The sequence below is a fragment of the Zonotrichia albicollis genome, chromosome 11 (genome assembly GCF_047830755.1).
Source record: "Zonotrichia albicollis isolate bZonAlb1 chromosome 11, bZonAlb1.hap1, whole genome shotgun sequence".
In the NCBI taxonomy this organism is placed as follows: domain Eukaryota; kingdom Metazoa; phylum Chordata; class Aves; order Passeriformes; family Passerellidae; genus Zonotrichia; species Zonotrichia albicollis.
Window position 1 is genome coordinate 6,142,269 of NC_133829.1, and position 22,672 is coordinate 6,164,940.

The 22,672-nt window shown below is 46.0% G+C and overlaps 1 protein-coding gene across 1 annotated transcript in view; it reads right to left on the reverse strand.

Annotated features, from left to right (window-relative positions):
* SLCO3A1 (solute carrier organic anion transporter family member 3A1) overlaps positions 1 to 22,672 on the reverse strand; it is a 140,758-nt gene that overhangs the window by 21,103 nt on the left and 96,983 nt on the right. Inside the window, exons 3-6 of the mRNA XM_074549211.1 lie at positions 15,337 to 15,435; positions 12,202 to 12,468; positions 2,412 to 2,576; positions 465 to 663 (exon numbers count right to left, since the gene is read on the reverse strand). Of these exons, the coding sequence (XP_074405312.1) occupies positions 465 to 663; positions 2,412 to 2,576; positions 12,202 to 12,468; positions 15,337 to 15,435 (730 nt within the window). The remainder of the gene's footprint in view (positions 1 to 464; positions 664 to 2,411; positions 2,577 to 12,201; positions 12,469 to 15,336; positions 15,436 to 22,672) is intronic.

Consider the following 22,672-nt stretch of genomic DNA (forward strand, 5'->3'; position numbering starts at 1 on the left):
AGGCCTGTGAGTGCAGGACAAAACAGGGTTATGTAGGTCTCACTTCTCACATTAAAATGGGCCTGCAGCCAAAAACACTCTCTCTTCACCATATCTGTATTTCCAGGCATCTAAAACCTGGTTCAACAAATTCCCCTCAGGCACTGAAATCAATGTAGAGAGCAGTGCATGTCCCTTACTGCCAGGACAAACCAGACCCAATGCTACAGAGGTGCCTGTGGGTACAGACCCAGGTCTGGCACCTTTTGACTCAGATTGACTGAATTTCAGATTTTAGTGAAATTCTGTTGTCATCCGCAGGTGCTCAGGTCCCTCAGTGGTGAGTGGCATGGAAACATGCCAGATTAGGAGCCCACATCACACTGCCTTCTCTGTGCCTGTTCTGTGGCTGTCTGCACTGCCTTTCCAGGACACTAACATGGATTTATGCTGGTAGAGCTCCCTGAAACTCTCCGTGGACTCACTTGTTTCCATAGGGAACAGTAACCCCTGCCACAGGTCCTGTGTCACAGCCCAGGAACAGGAAGGACACGTAGCAAGCTGTGGACACCAGGTTCACCAGCATGGCCATCCTGATGGCTCCCAGAGCAGACAGGCTGAGCTTCTTCACCAGGAGGCCACCCAAGAATATGCCCAGGCATGCACACGGGATTGCTGTCATCCCTGCAAGAGGAAAAAGCAGTTAGCAAGGCCAAGAACTCTCCAGCATCCAGAGCTGTGCACTGGCACGAGGAAACCTTGCAGTGCCCAACTGCTGGAGCAGCACCAAGCTGGGGCTGCCCAAAAAAAGGAACAGATGCAAACAGGCATGCTGCCTTGCATGGAGGAACCAGGATATTCTGCCAGTTCTCATCCAGGCTGGAGGCAATGCCAGGCTTGCTGAACTTGGCCCAGCCTGACCTAAGCAGCAGCAAATAAAGTCAGGAATTTTCTGAGGTGTCTGGAGGCTTTGGATGAGCCTTGCTGGTGAGACTCACAGGAGTCTGATCTTCAGAGACTAGGCAGGAGTAGCATTTGAAAATATGAAATCTCCCTAAAAGAATTTTCTTTAACTGTGAAATGCAAAATCACTGCCAGAAGTGACTCCCTTTCCAGCACAGACAGAAATTACCCCACTATGCTTGTTTGGGATTGCTTTTATCCCTTTGCTGCCAGTTACACTGCAGATCTCACTGCCTGAACTGTGCTTAGGAGAGAATCTCAGTCCTGGCATTCCTAGACTCCCTTAAACACCATGTGAGAAATCTGATTACAACTTTGTTTAAACAAGTTGCTGTGAGAAACATGGAGGTACCCAAGTGTCCTTTCCCCCTGTCAGGTCAGAAGCAGGATGTGCTCTGGCTCATGGGTGATCTCCTCTTTGCTTTTTCCCTTCTTCCACTGGGTCAAGAGTGAAGTTACTTTCCTTTGCCAAGCCTTTAATTTTCAGGAAAGATGGAATTGCCTAACAACTTTGAGACCTCTGGCCTTCTGTCAAATCATATTAAAATTCACTAGCAAATTCCTGAATTGCTGGGGGGAGGCAAGGCTGACTGCAGGGGATTGTTTCTTTTGGAAATCCAGGCCAAAACCAGAAGACATCAATGAGTTTAATAGGGAAATAAACAACTGTCAGGAGAGCAGCTTGCAAACTCCTTGTTGTGATATGAAGATCCACCCATTTCCTGATGTCCCATTTTTGACAGATCACTGCCAGCTGCCCATCTGGCAAGCTGTGGCCACAGATCATCCAAGATCAACTTGCAGATATCTTAATTGGGTGCTGCTGAGAGGAGGGCTGTCATAAACAAATGGCTGGGCTGCCTGCGATGAGCAGCAGCACAAAATAAATGAATATTCTGTCCTGACAGGGAACAAATGAACACTGAGGAATGTAGAACGTGAAATCACAGCACCATGGAATGGTCAGAGAGAAGGGACATTTGAAAGACGACCAAGCTGCACTAACTCAGGTACTTGAAGTGCTCATTGCAATCTTGTCATTTCCAGGCCAAGGGGAAAGCTGTAGTGACCAACAGGAGACACTGGGCTTCCTAACCAGACTGAGATGGGCTGCAGAACTGTGGGGCACCAGAACCATGAGACAAGCAGGTCAATGGCCACACCATCACTGCAGTCCTGGGCAATCAGACAGCCCATTTCTGCTGCTTCCAAGGCTCTCACAGACTCTCCCATCCTGGCTGTCCCACACTGCCTCCCAGGGGAAGTGACGGCAGCAGGATGCAGTGGAGAAAGGATGCTGGAGCTCTGTTCTGGACCAGACAGCCATGGCACAGCTGAAGGCCAACCCTCCCACTCACAGACGCATCTCAAACAAGTCACTTTTTGGGCAGCCTAACCAGCAGCAGTTACCAGCCATGCTGAGCACTCCTAAATCCCTCTGGAGGTTTGGTGTGCCCGTGGTTACTCACCCAGGAGCTGGTTGGCAGAGGAGGTGGTGAGGTTGAACTGCTGCTCCAGGTACTTGCCCAGGAAGGCGGCGAAGCCGGCCACCACGGCGATCTCCATGCAGGCTGCCAGGATGATGCAGGTGAACACGGGGTTGGACAGCAGGTGCTTGGTCACTTTGGGGATCACTGCAAGAGAGGAAAAATAGAGAGGTGTGTGGAGTTTTCATCACTCGGGGTCACCAATTGTTTTGGTGTTCACAGGGGTCCCAGGACGAGGAAAGAGATGCGAATCTTGACTCCACGTTTCAGAAGACTGATTTATTATTTTATTATATATATATTATATTAAAACTATACTAAAAGAATAGAAGAAAGGACTTAATCAGAAAGCTTGCAAGGAATAGAAAGGAAAATGGAATGGTAGCAAAAGCTCATGACTCTCAGAGAGTCCAAGCCAGCTGACTGTGATTGGCCATTAATTAGAAACAACCAACATGGACCAATCAAAGATCCACCTGTTGCATTCCACAGCAGCAGATAATTATTGTTTTTCTTTTCCTCAGCTTCTCAGGAGAAAAAAATCCTAGCAAAATGATTTTTCATAAAATATGTCCGTGGCAGAGGTGTTTTTGTGCAGACTTGAGGTGCTGGAGGTGCCTCTCTCCTCTTCTGTAGGGTACACTCATTTCACATCAGGAGTAATTTCCTGTTCTGCACAGACAAGCTGCTTGAAATGTGGGAATGCCAGAACAAAGTGAAACACCCAAACAGTGTCACTTAAAGATTCAAGAACCAAGAGGTGCAAAAAGAAAAAATCAGTGATTATTTACTCTTATAGAAAACTGGAAGAATGAGAAAAATTTCCAACATTGCTTCCTGTTTTCCCCATAGGGAAGTCAATCAAAACCTGGTGTGCTCTTTCTTCCCCTTCTCCTTTCTGTACCTGCTCCCCATGAACAAAGCTGAGCCAGCTGACAGGTGCCATCAGTGCTGCATTCAGCATAAATCCTTGCAAGCTTTCAGACACAAACTAACCCAGCTCACATCTGGCCTTTCCTTCTCCTGCCATCCAGATTTGATTCATTTTCCTATTCCAAACTGGCTCACTCACTGATGGTCACCTTCTTGCAGCAGATGTGGGTGTTTTCAGCAAGCTGAAACTCTCAGGCTCAGCCTGGCCCATGGATACCCATGGCACAAGGGTGTCCTGCCTGGGACAGGCTGTGTGTTCCCACAACCTAAAGCTCCTCCAGCCTTCCATGCAGACCCTGCCATCCTTAAGAGGGTGCAAGAGGACGTGCTGAGCTGTTCACTGTGTGGGAGACACACACATGTAACTCTGGTTTCATGATCCCTTGGCTCTCCCCTTCCAAATCATCATTGTCTAGAGCCCTCTCTCCTCCAAGCCCATCTCAATTTCCAGTAGGCAAACAAGAGTTACCCTACAAAGGGAAATCTGTCTAATGAATCAGATTGCACGTTTTCTACTCCAGCGAGCATTTTAATTATTGTAGAGATAACACAGCTTGAAGAGGAGAGCATCCCAGTACAGAAGAGAGCCTTGCTTTGTCTCCATACCTGATGACTAATTTCTGCCCGAATTAAATGTGAAAATCATTAAGTTTGAAAATTACCTTGAAGTAGTGTAGTGAAGCCTCAATGGACCCCTATTTGCATTTTGAAAATCCATCCCCCAGATCCCCTGTGGTGTACCAGGGGCTGGCAGATGATGTTTCTCTGGTGCTGGCTCATGTTTTCCCTCAGGGATTTTTCTGCACTGGCCTCAGCAGAGAATGCACAGCTCTTTGTCAAGGCTCTGCTTGGGTGCCCTTGGCTCTTTCTTGGGGACAGTGGGAAAAAGGGTTATAATTAGGTTTGATCTAACCTTTTTTGGAAGAGGTCACTTCACAGTTTCTGGTCTCTTTAAATCAGAAACATTTTTCCAAGCTGTATAAAATTTCTGCTTCCTAAAGATTTACTGAACATAATTAAGGTGCAAGAGGCATAGCAATTTTTAGCAGAATGAGTGAAAAAAGAAAAGAAAAAAGGGGGAAAAATGCTGTGTGGGAGGAATGGGGATGGGGGAATTCAGATATGGATAAATTTCAGAAGCCACCTGCTGCTTCCTTCAGTTCTTTGGTGGCCACCTACAGAATTTCCCCTTCTTGCCAGGAAAAATATAGAAAATGAAAAGGTGGACTTGGCAGTACTAAGCTTGAAAAGCCATATTTAAGGTATTAATGACTGTTGTGCCTCGGGAGTTCAGTTTGTTCAAGATTAATGGATTCCTTGAGATGTAGCTTTGTGCTGATTTAAATCCAAAGACACTAAGGTCTAGCTCTAACTTTATCCACCAAACAACAGTGATGACAGCCTGCCTTTTGCAGGAGGGAGCTAAAGATCACGGACATTTATTTCTGAAGTTGGCACCCAACCATCGTGCGCTACCAAGGTCAAAATCCATTTTCTGGACAACAGAAAAATTTGCAGAGTTATTGCAGCATCTCACACAGGAGAGGAACCCCTCACAAGTGCCTTGTCTGGCAGTGCAGGGCTCAAAGTCACAGCACTTCATCACCCACATCATTTCCATCTGCAGGAGAGCTGGAGAGGGACTTTTGACAAGGGTGTGTAATGACAGGACAATAGGTAATGGCCTTAAACTGAAAGAGGGAGGGATTACATTAGATATAAGGAAGAAATTCTTTACTGTGAGGGTGTGAGACACTGGAACAGGTTGCCCAGAGAAGCTGTGGATGCCACTGGAAGTGTTCAAGGCCAGGCAGGACAAGGCTTTGAGCAACCTGGTCTAGAGGAAGGTGTCCCCATCCATGGTGAGGTGTCTGACAAGATGATCTCTAAAGTCCTTTCTCACCCTAATCTTTCTATGATTCCTGGATTCCATCATCATTTCTCCTTCCTGTGAGTTTTCTGGGACAGATCCTGTCCTCTGCTGAATGTCTGACTGTCTACTACAACTCTGTACCATCATGTGTGACACAAAACCCAGGGCAAAGAGTGCACAGACAACTCAAGCAGAGTCTGGCAGCCTCCACCATCTCCTCAGCCAGGGCCAGCTCATTCTCTTTCATCTTCTAAGGGAAATAAAGGGAGGTTTCCCTATAGAATTCAATATTCTTTCATCTTGCTACTGCCATTTGCTAAGATCAATCATTTGACACCGGCTGCTGCCTCATCTGTCTCAGTTCTTGGGGTGAAATACCTCTGGGAAAAAGGTAAAAAGTCAGCAGCAAAGTTTAAAAACCTCTCAGTGGACTAGAGTGACATGCTTCCAGCAGCTCAGTGTATGGTGCTGGGTATGGAGTAGGAATGGAAATGCCTGATGGGGGACAGTGAAGCCCTGGGGAACACAACAGCTATGGATGGTGTTTCTCCACTGGAGCCCAACCGAGCAGGGTGTCATGGTGAATGTTACCCTGCAATTTTACAGGCCCAAAGGTTACCTGAACACTTTGGAGCGGCCCTTTGCAGCTACAAAGCTCAAATGAAGTCCTTTTACAAAGTGGGAAAAGTCTTTTGGAGTCCAAAGAGTCTCAAAAATCTACTTGGAGAAAACTCACAAGGTGCAGCAGACAGGGCACATAGATAGACTGAGCCTCCCACTCCCAGAAGGACGAGCTCATTTCCCATCCTCATCCTGATCTGCCTGACACGCTCCAGGATTCCCAGAAAAGCGATTCCCACCGCCCTGGCAAGATGCACTGAGGAGAACATAACACTTCTTTTTCGCTGCTGAATAGTAGTTAAAAGTACTTTAATCCCAACTCTTCAGACCATCCACATGCGGTGCTGGTCACAGGATCATCCATAGGTTGGGAGGGACAGGGTGGATGTCCCAAAGCTCTCCAATATTCCCTACAAATCCCTTGATTTCCCACTTTTTCCCACTCAAACAACACCGGTTCCAAAGCATCCAAACCCCCTCCCTTTCTCCTTCCATAGGTGCTCTGTGGATGACAGGCCAGGGCCTTGACAAATGCACACACTTATGTACACCAAGTAGCTTTGATTTGTCACTGCACATCGGGGAGTAGCGGGGATAATTGGCAACCTCATTACACGAGGTTTAACTACTCTCCAGAAACGACAAACTATAATCATCACGTTGGTGCTTGAAATGAATTGTTTGGAACATTACAATCACCAAGGCCCCTGTTTCTGGTTGGAGCACCCTACAGAGACATGTTTTCAATTTGCAGTAAAGATGAAGAACACAGAAAGCAAAGTAATAAATTAGAGGGAGGTTTACAGCCCAGTCCACCTAGGACAGAGTGGTGAGGGAAAGGCAAAATGTAGTACTGAGCCAAAATATGACTTTCTACTACCCAAGCCTCAGGTCTCAAGAGAAAGCAAAAGGCAAAACTTCCACCTGGCTTGAGGAAAAAGGGATGAAGAAAACAGCACAGGCAGCAAGAATGAAACACATTCTGGAAAGAGGTGGCTTTTGTAAAAGAGAAGATGGAGTAAGGCAAGAGCTGATGAAGATATCTCAGATGAGGTTAGCATGCTGAAGTTCCACGTGGCCTTGGCAATATTATCATAATGGATATGAGTGAAAAGCATGACACATAAATCAAAAAAGCCTTCCAGACAAGATGCAAGCTTGAAGCAGCAGTTACATATTCAAGCATGGAAAGCAGGTCCTTCTAGTCCACCATCTTCCCTGCAGGAACCACCTTTACTTGAGAGAAGGATACAAACCTCCCTCACCTGTGACAGAAGTAATAGAAAAGCATTTTTTGGAGACACGCTCTGCCTGCCTTCAGCTGCTGCTCAGCTTTGGCCCTGAGGTGTGCAGGCTGAAGGCCTTTCTGAATTTTTTAATGGTGCTGACAACAAGATGCTGGCTTGGAAATAGCCAAGAAAAACCTGACAACAAAATCTACACCCTGATGAAACACAAGCCAGAGAAAAAACTCAAAGACTGACAGAACCTGATGCCTTTTATGATCACCACCTTCTCACCTTTGGACTTCTCAGCAAGCCTTTAAAGTGTTTGCAGGGGGACAAGACCCAAATCCAAAAAGGCATGAAAGTCTAAACCTGGGCCAAAGCTTCACTGCTGCAGCTGTGAATGAAGGTATAAATGGAGCCCTCTCCAAAAGCTTGTCACTATCAGTCATGAGAAGCCAGGAGTTAAAAACTACCCTTGTTAGCCTTTAATCCTGCCCAATCCCATAAACTCCCACTGAGGATTACAGGCTCCCCATGGTCCAGGTCCTCCCTGCACAGCTGGGAGCTTCTGGCCCAGCACTGTGCTCTCAGTGAGCACTTTTTGGGAGAGAAATCCCAGATTCAGAGCAGCTCCATCCCTAGGTAATTCAGCAGATTGGTACACGGAGCAGGACAGAACTGAACAGAAGACAAGGCAGCTGTCAGCTGTACGTCCCAGCTCTCCTACACTCTTGAAAATGAAGCTGGAAAGAAACCAAAATGTTTCCAAATCTAGGGAATTTGCAGTTCTGAAATTCATTTAATTCCACAGTGAGTTTTCTTTTAATTCCTCGTGAATGAGCTTCCCTTTCCAAACCTGGAGGATTCCATATCAATTTCAATCCTTTTAGGGTTTTAATCTCTCCTGCTAGACAGAGCGGCAGAACGTAACGAATTCTTGGTTTAAATCACTGCAAAACAGAATGCATTTAGGGCAGAGTGTTTCAGAGGTGTTAAAGATCATACAGAGGAATCATTCTGAAATCAAATTTCATCAGAACCGGCCGCTCAATTCGACAGATGTGACATTTCTGTGTGAAAAAAAAAGGAAAGGTTTTTAATGAACTATTTCCAAGCATGTCCCAGAGCAGGTGGTGTGTCAGAGGCAGCGAGTGAGAGGGCAGATGTGTGGACAGACTCGAGCAGAGGGCACTGACAGAGTTGAGCATCTTCTCTGGCCCGAGGAGCAGAGAGGTGCCCAAGGCAGAGCAGAGGCAGGAAAGCAAAGCTGTGCCCCCCCAGAAGAGCAGGGACTGCCCAGCCCATGGCTGAGGCACTCTCACAGACCACAAGGAGAGCACAGGGCTGGAACAACCCTGCCAGGCAGGAGCAAAGAGCAATGGCAGCGTTTATTCACACTTCCACTGCTGTTAATCCTTCACTTCTCTGTGCTCCCAAATGGATTTGCTTTGCTGAAATGAAATACTAATCAGGCAAAGCGGTGCAGCATCCCCGTGCCAGTTTAGCCACGGGAAGCAGCTCCCAGGACTGTCCCAAAGCTCTCCTGCCTGCGCTGCCATGCCCCTGTGCTGAGCCCCCTGCTGCCTCCACTGCCTTTGATTGCCTCCTCACCTCCTGCTCTTCAAAGGCACCACTTCCATTTCAAGTTTAGAGCTCCTCTTAAGGCTGCTGCTTTCCTGGCATGAAAATACCCCACAGGAAGAGATGCCAGGGCTTGCCAAAAGCTGGGCCCTCCCTCCTGCTTAAGACTTTGACGGAGATGTAAAAGATCAATACTTTGAGCATGTTCCTTTTATATTAGTCCTGGCTTTTTTTACGTGCTAAGGCTGGAGAAAGCCAAGGAATCTCAGCCAGCCCTCCATCTCACTGCCTTCCAGCAGATCTTGTGGTGTCTGGAGCATCCTCCCACGGGCCAGCCGTGCCATGTCTCTAGCTGACAGCCATGACCCAGCTCAGAGCTTGTCCCCAGCTGACACTGCCCTGCTCCCTCTCCTACCATGACCTTTCTCTTGTGGCAGTCACTGCAAGGCTTGGAAAAAAATGTAAAAACAAAAATGTAAAAAAAAAAATAAAGCTCCTTCAGTATCCAAAAAGGAGGTGCAGTTCATCCTCTGAGGATGTGCTGTTGATACAAAGGGTGTTTGCATAACCAATCTAGAGAAACAGCTCTTCCTCCCCACACTTGCACAAGATCCACACATCCATGCAGGCATGGCCACACAGCAGGAACAGCTCTGTCCAGGACCAGCTGCACAGACACCACTTGCTAAAAATGAGTCAGAACTGTGGCCAAACAAACCCCAAGGAGCAACTCCCAATTCCCTGTGCAGGTAAATCCTCTGCTGCTGCCCAGAGAATCTGTGCTTGTCCCATCCCTGGAAGAGTTCAGGGCCAGAATGGATGGAGCTCTGAGCAAGCTGGGCTAGTGAAAGGTGTCCCTGCCCATGGCAGGGGGGCTGGAACTAGATGACCTTTAAGGTCCTTTCCAACTCATGTCGTTTTAGGATTCCATGGATTCTGTTCAGCATCACAAATTCATGCAAAATCCAAGGTCATATTAGGACAGAAGACACAACTATGCATGCACATCAATATTTTTAACCTCTGTACATAATTAAGAGTCTTTTTTACCCTAGAAAAAAGCAGTCTTAACTTTTTCCAAGCAGTCTTAACTTTCTCCCTGAACAGTCTTAACTTTCTCCAAAGGAGAATCAACAAATAAATTAGGGAGACTAAGATCTGCCACACAGAAATGAATACAGATAATTCAGCTGCCACCAAAGTAATGTAGACCCACAGAAAGATTTAACCTCATCAGAAATGATGAGGTGTGTTTGCCTCACTTCAGCAACATGACTCTTGACCACATTCTGACTATGACAACAGTGGCAAGGGATTTGAAAGGAGATGTCAGCTACCGTGTCATCTGTGATAGTCTCAAAGGAATAACTAAAAAGGTCATTGCTTGTCTTATTTGATGTCATGTAAATTTTATTTCAAAGTCCATCTCCAAAGAGGCTCCTGGAAAACTGACTGATCAGAAATGGGGTTACCTGCAGTGAGAGGGCTAACGTGGAGGCCTGTGGTGCCTCCTGATGTAATCAATACTTGAAGCATATGGATGTGGCAGTTTAATTTCTCTACTTCAACGAGCAACAGATGCTCAGTGAACCCCCCATGGCCTCCCTGTGTGCAAGATGCTCAGCACCATCCTCAGGCTGAACTGCTGCCCCACCATGCAGCAAGGATATGTCATATTCTTTAATTTTTCTGTATGGAAACCTGCAAACATTTCCAGCACCCACTCCAAAAGCTCAGTGGCCAGAAGCAGACAGCCTGATGTGTACACAACAAAAGCCACATAACTATCCATATGGACCTATAATGGGAAAAACCCATTCAAGAGAAAATCCTTGCAACAAGGATGAAACGATGAAGAAATGAATTTTACTCAGTTTCAAACAATTTATCCCTTTACCTTTCTTCTGAATTTCCTCATCAAGTCAAAATTTGACATCTTTGACCTTCCCTTAATGAACAACCACATCTAGTATTCAAGGCATTTTTATATATTTAGACAACACTTTTTTCCCCAAAGTCTCTTTTTCCTTCCCACCCGCACTTCGTTCAACTCCCAATTAAGGTGACTGCACAGGGAGTAAGTGATTTTCTCCTCATTTATCTAAATGCATCAGGCAGTAATGAAACCTGCTCCGCCACGGCAACAGGGAGTGGGAAGCAGCCACCAGTGCTACAGAAACACCCTCTCAGATGAAGGATTTTCCAGTACAGCCTAGAGAAAGGATTTCTGCCCACACTCTCCCACAAAATGCTGGATCCTCAGCTGACTTTAATTAGAGTCACCTCCATTTCCATCACTGCAGGACATGATGTGAGGTTTTCTCTCTAATTTGCTACAAATTATGCTCTGCCCTGCCATTTTGCTGCTATTCTGGGCTGGTATCTCCCTTTTCCCATTTCAGTTTAAGAGCTGTGGTGATGCCCAGCGCTCATTGCACTCATTGTGTATCTGGGATTGCACTAAGATGAAGTTCAGCTGCTGGGAGCTTCCAATTTCTTTTAAGTGCCCTTGCTGGCTCACTCTCCATTTTGGGAGGCAGAGGGGAGTGGGACAATACCCTGGAGAGAAGTTCACAAACTGCTCTGGCAACTGTGCTCCCCTTCATATTTTTTTAGCAACTCCATAGGACTATCACACATTTCTCACAGAATTGACAGAATCACTAGGTTGGAAGAGACCTTCAAGATCAAGTCCAACCCATGCTCTAAACACTTCAACTAAACCATGGCACTGAGTGCCACATCCAGTCTTTTTTTTGAACACATCCAAGGCTGCTGACTCTATGACTTCCTCAGGTAGACCATTCCAGAACTTTATCACTCTTTCTGTCAAAAACGTTTTTGTAATATATTAGGAAATATATTTTATATATAAAAATATATATATATATATTAATATTTTCTATTTTTAGATATATTTTATATACTTTTATATATATAAAATATATATTATATATTCTATAGATATATTTATATTTTTATATATTTAATATAAGACATATATGTTATATATTTATAAAAAGATATTTTTATATATAAAATAATATATTCAGAAAATATTTTATATATAAGAATTATATTTTATATACAAAAATATATATATATATTATATTTTTCAGAATATATTTTCATCTATAAAAATTAAAATTATTCTATATATAAAAATATATTTTCCTAATGTATTTCCAACCTATATTTCCCTTAGCACAGCTGGATACTGTGTCCTCTGGTTCTGTCAGTGCTGCCTGGTGAAAGAGCCCAACCCTACCTGACTACAACCACCCTTCAGGGAGATGTAGAGAGTAACAAGGTCACCCCTGAGACTCCTTTTCTCCAGGCTAAACATCTCCCAGCTTTTTTTTAAGTTTTGCAGCTTAAAAAAATAAATAACCCACAGCTTTCAAGTGGAACGAAGTCTCTCTTTCAGACATGGGCAACGCCAGAGACAGTGAACTAGGAGTGAAGGACTGAAACTTGAGCCAGCTGATTTCTGGGGTGAATTTGCCCCAGAGGAGATGTGCTAGGCTGGCCTCACCTCGCAGCTGCTGGAAGCAGGTGGTGGTGGTGCTGTCCCCGTCGAGCGGGTGCCGCAGGACGCCGTTGCTGGGCTTGTGGCGCTGGCAGTCCCTGTCGGGCAGCATGGCCTGCTCGCTGTCCCCGGCACGCTCCGGCCGCGGGCCCAGCGCCTGCGGGAAGCCGAACATGGGCAGCGACGAGAAGAAGAGTAAGGCACCGCAGAGCAGGAAGCCTCCCCACCACGCTCCGATCCACCGAGGGTCGTCCGGGGTGATGTCCAGCTTGCCTGTGAGGGGAGAAAACGCCAGTCAGGGGCTTGGTCCTGTCTGGGCACAGAGAGCCACAGGTACCCTTCCCAGGCATGGTGCTGGGAAAGGCTGCGAGAAACTCAGAGAAAAGAATGAGAAAAAATTCCATCTCCACTTGGTACACCTGATACCGTGAACATGTGGAATGGAGGTTTGTTTACCAAAGGGTGTTTTAGTTAAAAGACCAATCAAGATCACAGAAAAGAATGAGAAACAAATCTTACATCCACTTGCTACACCTGATATTGTGAACATGTGGAATGGAGATTTGTTTACCAAAGGGTGGTTTCCTAAGCAATGGTAAGGGTGTTTTAATTAAAAGACCAATCAAGATCAGATAAAAGAATGAGAAACAATTCTTACCACCACTTGCTACACCTGATATTGTGAACATGTGGAATGTGTCGTGGAGATTTGTTTACCAAAAGGTGTTTTAATGAAAACACCAATCAAGATCACAGAAAAGAATGAGAAAAAATTCGTACCGCCACTTGCTACACCTGATATTGTGACCATGTGAAATGGAGATTTGTTTACCAAAGGGTGGTTTCCTAATCGGCCAATGGTGATGGTGTTTTAATTAAAAGACCAATCAAGTGCACCTATATTGTAATAGTCTATAAAAGAGCAATGGGTTTCTTAATAAAGATTATTGTTGATCAATAATTATGCTGTAATACATGGAGTCTGTGTCATGCTCACCTGACACGTACTGGCACGAGTGAGAAGGACACCACAGCATCAAATGGGCTCAAGAAAGTACAGAAATAATCAGAAAAGGAAGAAAGGCAAAATAAAAGGCCAGTGTGTCCTGTATGCCATCACTCAGAGGGAAAGCCCAAGAAGGGTCTGGAGTCAGTGTGAGGAAATACAAATAAACAGCAGGAGAGGAAAAACTGTTTTCCTAACAGCCGCCTTGCTGCCACAGCCACAAGGGTGCCCAGTGCTGATTCCTGGGGGAGACCCAGGCCCACATGGCTGGAATAACAAGCTGCTCTGTTCATGGTGACTGTCTGGCTACTGCCACTCTGAAAAATCTGTCTCAAGTGAGGCAATCAAGTTGTCTCTCAAGCAGAGACAGAAGGAAACTCTTTTCTCCTTAGGGAAAATAACACGTACCTCTCAAATACAGATAAAGTTTGAAAAATAGTGTGGTGGAGGGACTGGAATCTTCTGCTGTCATTTCCTCCTGCCTGACGTGCATTTTTTTTCAGGTTCTTGGGAACACAACACTGTGAAGAGTCAGGCAAATCAGAGTTTTCTTCATATTTCCTTCCGTGGCCAAAGCCAGCTGGAGCTGGAGTTTGGAGCACTGCACCCTCCTTGGAAAGTGTCTGACCCACAGCCCTTCCAGGCTTCTCAGCAGTAAGGTTCCACAGCTCTTCTCTGTGGCTCAGAATTTCTCTGGGGCTTTTTGAGCTGCAGATACTGAGCAATTTCTTATGTTAAAAATGGCCAGAAGATACCAAATTAATTTTTTAGCTAGGTCAGCATCTTGCTTCTGATGGCAACCAACTGCAGCTGCCCAGAAAGCCTACAAGAATAAAGTCAGCATATATTATTCTTGTGGCTTGAGGGCTTTCTAAGCTAGATTTGGTGTCATGTTCATTTTTTTCATATATATACACTTGTCCAATTGCTTTAAAATCCATTTGGAGATTTTTAGCACCTTATGGTGTGGAGTTCCACAGCTTCACCTACTGGGAGATAAAATATTTTCTTCTGTACATTCGTATTTTAGTGTAAATGATACTGAATGTAAAATATCAAACAGGATTCAAACAGCTCCTCTGCCAAACGAGGCTTTGGTAAAGCCAAGGAATAAAAAAGGGCCATGTGGTGTTTGACCAAAATGCAGCCAAATGCCTCAGCCATCCCAAAAGATACTTCTTTCTCATTTGATATTATTTACATTTCTTCAGCTGCCATGTGCATTTGAGATCAAAAAAAGGCAGTAACAATTTTGCAGATTTGCACAATTCTGTTCTGAGTCCTGCAAGGTTCAACTCCATCCAAATGTGTCTGTGACAACATATTTACATCACAGGGCTGAAATACACCCTCCTCTAAGGGACTAAAACCCTGCATAAGGGTCTGTGGGATCTGATGGAGCTGAGAACTGTGGAAAAAGCACCTGAGCAATCGAGGGAAAGGAATGAAGCACCAGGTTTGCTGTAGGTAGCAGAGGGCAGGGGAGCAGCAGAGAACAGCCTGTTTCATGTTGCCCTCTCATGGCGAAGAACACACAGTGCAGGCAGCAAAAAAAGCAGAATTTGGTGTAAATGAACAAAAGGCCAATTTGCAAAAGGACGATTTGCAAACAATCTGCTTTAACCCGTGTGAAGTCAAGGTGAGTAATAATTATTTAATGCTTTGGAGGAAAGTAAAAATGCTGTGGGATGATGCTGTCCATCCATCCTCTCCAGGGCCATGGGCAGAGGATGATGGGCATGGACCTTCCTGGTGTGCCTCCATCAGAACCTGGCTGGTTCCCCCACACCCTAGGGTGGCAGTGAAATCTGATTTCACTATGCTCTGGACACAGCTCCCCTGGCATGACAATGCCACAGTGCCATTTCAAGCTGTCCTCTAAGAGCTGGGATAAAATTCATCTCAGAAAAAAACACAGAAGGGAACAAATTTTAACCATTAAAAATCTGTTACTTATCAGAACAGAGCGGAAAGCTTTTGTATCCTAGTCCTAAAACCCTTCTAAATGTGACACTCATACATGCAAGAGGCATTGAAGATGGAATCACAGTTTCTTGCTTGTGAGCATCAACATTTTTGTCCTGATGATAAAAATTTAGTGTATTTGATTTGAAAGCAAACCCAGTTCTCCTTACTTGTGTCAATGAAGACAGCATCCACATAGATTTTGGTACAGAAGGAGCCCAAGATAAATCCACAGGCTGGCCCAAACACCAGCATGGTAAACAGGATCCCTACAAGGAGAGAGAAAAGAGAAGATTAGCACCAGGCTCTGGTTATTCATTGCAAGTTGTTCTGCTTGTCTGCTGTAAGATGGTATTACCTTGGTGATGCCAAATAGATAGGGACAGTCTGTGCGGAATGCTCCAAGCAAAAGAGCACCCTAAATGTGTGTTCTGCTTTTCCATATCTGTTCAGGAAAAGGAACAGATGGAGGTGTGATAATGCTGAAGGATTTCTGTGGAGCTGAGGAGACAGTGTGGACATATGCTGTGTTTTGGTCGGCTGGCTGCTCTGAAAGATGTCTTACTCAACAGCATCAGGTAAAGCAGCCCTGCCTTCCCCTCATGGGCAACTCTGTCTTTGCCACCTCCAGCTAAAATCCTAGTAGACAGGATTTTCAGACATTAGGGACAGCAAATCTATGAAATGAGTGCTGTCACAGACTGCTGGATGAAGTCCCTTTGCAGAAGTAGGAGCACTTTTCCACATCTGTGAAGCCCCTCTCCCCATCAGACACACGTGACAAATATTCGTGCTGCATGGATCTTCCAGCCCCTCACAACTGCTTGTTCCTTCTGCAAAACCTGCATGAAATTGCCAGTGTAACGCCAGGAGAAGAGCTATTATGAGTAAATTACTTATTTGTTTCAATACAGTATTTAGAAGCATTTATTTTCACTCCCATTTTGGCCCTGAAACAAGAATGCTACAGGCACAGCGCCAGCTCTCAATTATCCAGGGCAGAAAGGCAGGGGGACACAAGGATAATCCAGAAAGAGAAGCACCAAAGACAACACAAAACATTTGTAAATTAGACAATAAGAACATATTAGGTACTTTCACGTTTGGGATAACAACAACATTTGGGAAAAACCAACAAAAAGTCCCCCAAGGACCCTTGTAAATGGTTTTCTGAAGGGAGCAGGGACAGACTGAGCAGTGTGGAGCAGAGCAAGAGAAATTTGTTCCCTTTGGGGGAAGGCATTGCTGATGGACCCCTGTGCCAGGTGATGGGGGCACCTCAGCAGGGATGTGCCAGCACGAGTCCTGTGTCACTGCACTGCAGAGATGGCCCACAAAGGAGTTTATTTGCATCTGGGTGCTTTGCTCACTCTCCTGATCTCTCTGTGGGTGTAGCCTGGCATCTCAGTGCATTTATAATGCACTTCATCACAGCTGTCTCAGCCCTCAAATTCCTTATCTGGAAACTTTTTAATTCCCAAGCTCCCTCTCTGTGCATTTCTCACGAGCTGGAGAAATTATCCAAGCTGCAAAAAAATTCCCAGAGACCCCCCCATCCCCAGGCAAGGCAAACCACACCTGCCAACAACAGCTTGGCCAAGCAGAATAAACTGGTATAGTTAGAGGCAACTTCACCTTCATTTTTAAAATGCAGGGTGCAAACTAATTCCTCCAGGCTGCTGGCACTGGGACCTGGCTGGATTAATAACCATGGACAAAGCAGAGGGGCCCCCAGGCAGCTGCTCACACAGAAATCCAGCATGTGAAAGCCTTTAAGGCTCTCACCTGGAGCAGCACGAGGGACAAAGGAAGGTGGTGAGAGGAGAAGAAGTGCCAGGTTGTGTGAGCTGCAGCGAGGGGTTGTCACAGACATGTTTTATGAACAATCCTTTCCTTAGGATTTTTCCTCCTCAGAAGCTGAGAGGCCTCAGAAACAAAATGTAAACAATGATTATCTGCTGCTGTGGAATGCAACAGGTGGATCTGTGATTGGTCTCATGTGTTATTTCTAATTAATGGCCAATCACAGTCCAGCTGTCAGGACTGTCTCGGTCAGCCACAGACCTTTGTTATGATTCCTTCTTTTTCTATTCTTAGCTAGCCTTCTAATGAAATCCTTTCTTCTATTCTACAGTATAGTTTTAATATAATATATATCATAAAAATAAATCAAACCTTCTGAAACATGGAGTCAGATCCTCATCTCTTCCCTCACCCTGGGACCCCTGAGAACTGCAGGGGTCACTGCAGTCAGGGCAGCACCAGGAGCTGCCAGCCCCTGCCCATCTCTGCCAAGCTCACAGCTGCAGGAATGGCCACTCAGCCCATGCTGCCAGCTTAAATTAATCCCCAGGGTCTCTGCCTGTGCTGTCCCATGTCACAGGAGGACCCCTCCTGCAGTCACCTTGTCCTGGGTGCTGGTTTGTGCTCCATGGTCCAGCAGTGCACTCAGCAAATCTGTGCCTTGCTCCTGTAAAGCCTCACAGGGGACATCCCTGCCCACCTGCAGAAGCACTCCATGGGATGTGAAATGAGGGAACAGACAGGCTGGGAGAGCAGAAAAAATGGGATTTCACCCCCAGCACACCTCAGCCCCATCTCCCCTCCTTCCCAGCCCCACTTGGAGCTTCCACCAGGATTTTATAAAATATCCGTGTCGCATTTTTTGTGGTCACTAGATGGCATCAGTGTTTGTCATTCAGCCCCCATGTGCCATGTGGGTGACAGTGCTGCTCAGCCTTGCTCCCAAAACACGATGGTGTTCAGGACCTGGAACACCATGGAGGGTGGCACTGGCGCAGGGCACTGTCAGCACCCTCACATCTGCCACAGACACACTCAGGCTGTGCCCCTTCCCTGTCTGCATGCTGAAAATCACGGCTTTTAGGACAAACTTTTCTCTAAGTGTTAAGTCTTCAAGCACAGAGTTGAAGAAGGCATGTAGCAGAGACTGCCACGGCTGTGATGAATGAGACAGCATTCAAATACCTTTGAAAACTGAACACTAATTTCAAATTTCTATGTAAATATGGCCAAGCACATAAGGACATGCTGGGCCCCATATCAGCTGCAGCAATGACAAATGGGGGCAGAGGGACAAGGACCAGCCAGTTCTACCTTCTAGACAACATCTCTGGATGCATCAGTGCTGGGCTGAGGAGGGATGGAAGGTTGTCCTGTGATGATCTCCAAGGACCAGCCAGTTCTACCTTCTAGACAACATCTCTGGATGCATCAGTGCTGGAAGTTTGTCCTGTGATGATCTCCAAACCACAGAGCTGTGTGACCATGTGTGTGCAGGAAAAACCACAGAACTGGTGTTTCCTTCATGGAGCAAAGCCCAAAACAAAGAACATGGAAAATGATCCTTCACCAAAAGCAAAAAGGAAATATTTTCCCCCTTTTCCAAAAGCAGGGACCTGTGGCTGGTGATCCAGCAGCAGCAGGGAGATGCTTGCAGAGAGAATTATCTCAGAAAAAGGCAAACATTGTTTGTGGCCAGTGCAGGCACAGGTGACAGATGAACATTGCCCCTCCTCATTGTATTGCATCTCAAATATGTCAGAAACCAGCCCTGTCCTCAGTATTAAAATACCTCATTCCATATCCTGGTGGCTGCAAGTAGGTTTGCTCTGCCATGTCCTCACTAGAGGGCAATGTGGGATAGAGCATCCACTGAAACACCTATCTAACATCTCACCAAAGCTATTAAATTATTATTCACCTCTAGGCTAGCTTTAAAAAACCATGTTAATTGTGTTTTCTCTTTTTCTGTATTTGTTCTAAAATCAAGAAGAAAATAACTGGCTCACCCCATGGCCTTTCTTATCTTTTTCTGAGACTCCAACAAAATCCTAAGGTTGCAATAATAGCATTTCACACTTTAATTCACAAATCAAGCAGATTGTGGAAAAACCCAAAGCATGGACTGTCACAATGGATAGTTCAGGGTCTGCACAGAGCAGGACCATGCTCAAGGATCAATGGAGCATGCTGCTGGGCAAAAAACCAGGCTAACTGGGATAGAACCTGTGGTTGAACATCTATGCAGAACTGAGGACACAAGGGGAAATTAGGCAAGTTTGAATTAGCTTAAGACATCCTTCCTCTTTTGAGAAATCCTGCACAAGTGCCACCACCCCTGCTATCAGGAGAACACTTTCCACATCACCCACCTCACCATGCAACCACAAAGCTGCTGCTTAGCAGAGAAAGAGGCCTTGCAAAAGCCATTTTCCCAGTGCTGGGGCTGCTGCTAAGAATTAAAATGTGCTACGTTTGTGGCTACCTTTAATACCACTTGCTTGGTCTTTTCCCATGCTTCCCTCTAACTTTTTAGTCTGATTTGATGGAGCCAGAGGACACTGATCCCAGGAGCAAACAGATCAAAGGCCCTATCTTGGCTCCACCAGGCTCCTGGGAAACTCCCACTGGTGCCAATAAAACCAGTGATCAGTACAGGTACTGAAATTTGATTTTTTTAAAATATTTTTTTAATCTCTGAGTTATTTTTTAAAAATTCTTACTACATTATGGCAGTTCTTAGAAATACTTCAGAGAAGAGAATTGAAAAAAAAGGCAACTCTGTCTTGGGACAATTCAAACTATTTGTTAGGTAACTCCCAAACACTTCTTTGCAGTTTGTGTCCTTTCAGAGCACAGTTAGATCTTAGCTTGAAAAGAGCTATTATTTTTCAGTTTACCTGCTCTACTTCCTTCATCAGTCTTCCTGCCTCCCAAAAAGGCAGGAAAGAAAAAAGGCAGCAAAGCAGGCTGCACTGAGAAATCAGAAATGTTTTCCTCCTCATCTTTTCAAATGGAGCAATTTGCCAAATCCTACTTTGTCCTGTCAGGTAATATTTTCCCAGAGCTGAGGAAAGGATGGGGACAGAGGCCAACATTAGATCTGACATTTTGTGATGAGACTTCATCACCAGTAAGGCCCAAGCCTGACAATGCAGTTTTCCATTAGAGCCAAGGGAAGGAGCAGCAGCAGGTCCCACATCTGTGGAGGGGCACAGAGATGCTCTGAGTCATACAAAGTGCACTGGAACCAAATTGCAAAGATGGGGATAAAGGCTGTCAGTATTTCAATAATAAAGAGCTGTTCCTTGGTGTTTCAAGTTGCTTTCCAGTAGCAACAGGATCCTGAAACATGAGCAAAGCTGTGCTGCTCACAGGGTGAAACAGGTGAAGCATGGACTCAATCCCTGTGATGAATTAACTGGGGACAGTAATTCCCAGGGAAAGCCCTCCTGGCTGGAAATAAGGCATGGAGGGGACACTGCAAGCCTTGCCAGCCTCACCAAGGTGCAGCCAGAGACACCTCAGGTGCAGTTCAGTGAGCAATAAGAGCAGGTTTATCGCAGACATGTTTTATGAAAAATCCTTTCCTTAGGATTTTTCCTCCTGGAACAAAATGTAAACAATGATTATCTGCTGCTGTGGAATGCAACAGGTTCATCTGGGATTGGTCCATCTTGGATGTTTGTAATTAATGGCCAATCACAGTCAGCTGGCTCAGACAGAGAGCTGAGCCACAAACCTTTGTTATCATCCTTTCCTATTCTATTCTTAGCCAGCCTTCTGATGAAACCTTTTCCTCTATTCTTTTAGTATAGTTTTAATGTAATATATATCATAAAATAATAAATCAAATCTTCTGAAACATGGAGTCAGATCCTCGTCTCCTCCCCAATCCGAAAACCCCTGTGAACACCATCACACAGGTTTAGCACAGTCACAGGCTGAGGAAAAGAACTGTGGGCAGCTAAAGAACACCAAGACATTTCACTTCAAAGCCTCAGCCCCACCAGGGGCTGGAGACATGAGGAGATTTATTCTGGAGAGCTGCCAACACACTCCAGGCAAAGGTGAGCTGGGTAGGTGAGACAGGAGGAGGGAAAGCAGCATCTCCCCCAGCAGGGCTGGCTATCAGAGCAGGAACCATCAGTGACTCACACAGCACTTCCCAACCACGGGCAAACCCCTGGTGTAGCAGAGGATACTGCTTTATTTGGCCATGGAGCTGTCACTGCTGTCTGTTGGGTCCTCTGGAGCCAGGTTGTTCCTGCCTTGGCATTTCAATGAAATTAAGGAGTGTGGAAGATAATTCACTAAGGAGCAGCACACCTTCAGCAAAGCACATGGTCAGAGAAACACCTCCTTCCCCTTGCACCATCCCAAGGGACAGCTTTGGTGGGCCGAAAGCTGATCAGTTTGCAAGGTGTGGAAAATTGCTGAAAAACTTTGTCCTTGCACCAAATAACTCCATCCCTGAGGAGGAAGGGATCAAGGAGCTCAGTGTGATCTCTGTCAACAACTGGGAGCTTCAGTGACCATCACAAATCACAGGTTTTGGGGTGTGTTGGGTAGGGCACAGCACAGACCCCCCCTGCCATGGTCCTGGGAGTGCTCTGTGGTCATGGCACAGCATCTGGCCAGGAACATCACCCTCAGCCCCCTGCATGTGCAGGAGCAGCTCTTTCTAAAAGCACAAAAGGAACTGGCTTTGCAAAGCACGAGATAATCTCAAAACCCTGCTTGTCCCACATTTCCTGCTGCATGGAGCAGGCCAGTGTAAAGGGATTACTGGAATATTGCAATTCAGGGGCTCTGTGACCTGCCTTTAAAGAGACACCAGCCCAGCACAGCCTGTGGGAACCAGAGGCATTCTGGTGCAGACTGGGGATGCTGCATCCTCCTGCACACCAGGGAATGGCTCTCAAGGGGAAAAAAGGGATAAAGGTTCCACATTCACACCCAGTGGGCAAAGCTCCTCGTTTCAGTGGGTTTTCTCTCACTTCTACCAGTTGATGTAATGTCAAAAACACACAGTAAGGGTAGAAGGAGGCTGTTTCCTACCCAGGTGGCTGATTTGTACAGCAAAACCTGCTGGAGCCACCCAGCACTGCCCATCCTCTCTGGCAGACAGCATGCCCACAGGAGTGGAGAGATGCCTGCATCCCTGCCAAGCCCTTGGTCTCTCATTCCCAGCTTTGCTCATTTGCCATGGAAAGACACAATTTTCCCTGCCACTCAGCTCCCTGTCCACACACCAGCTGCCCATCACCAGCTCCTGCTCCCTCACACAGCTGTAGGAAAGGTGAAGAGGTGGTGCTGGCCCCACGGCGTGTTTGGATTTGTTCTGCCTCCTCAGTGCACCCACCAAGCAAAGGGAATGTTCAAACAGGCTGGACAGATGTTTCCAAGTGCCTGCAGCTGTTGATTAATGAGGAACAACTTTGGGACAATTCACTTTAATGTTTAGACTTTGTTCTGGTGGGGATCAAAGCAGCTCCAGCCCCGTATTGGCATGAGGTGGGGAGGAGTGGAGAGGCTGGGGGTTCATCCCATCTGTACAGTAGCACACACATGATTTATAGTTCTGCCTTCAGGAGCTCAACACCAGCAGGCCCCTCCTCAGACACCTATTTAGGGCTGCTCAAGTGATGCCAAAGACAGGCACAGATGTCCTGGCAGTCCCACGGCAGTGAGAGGCTGAAA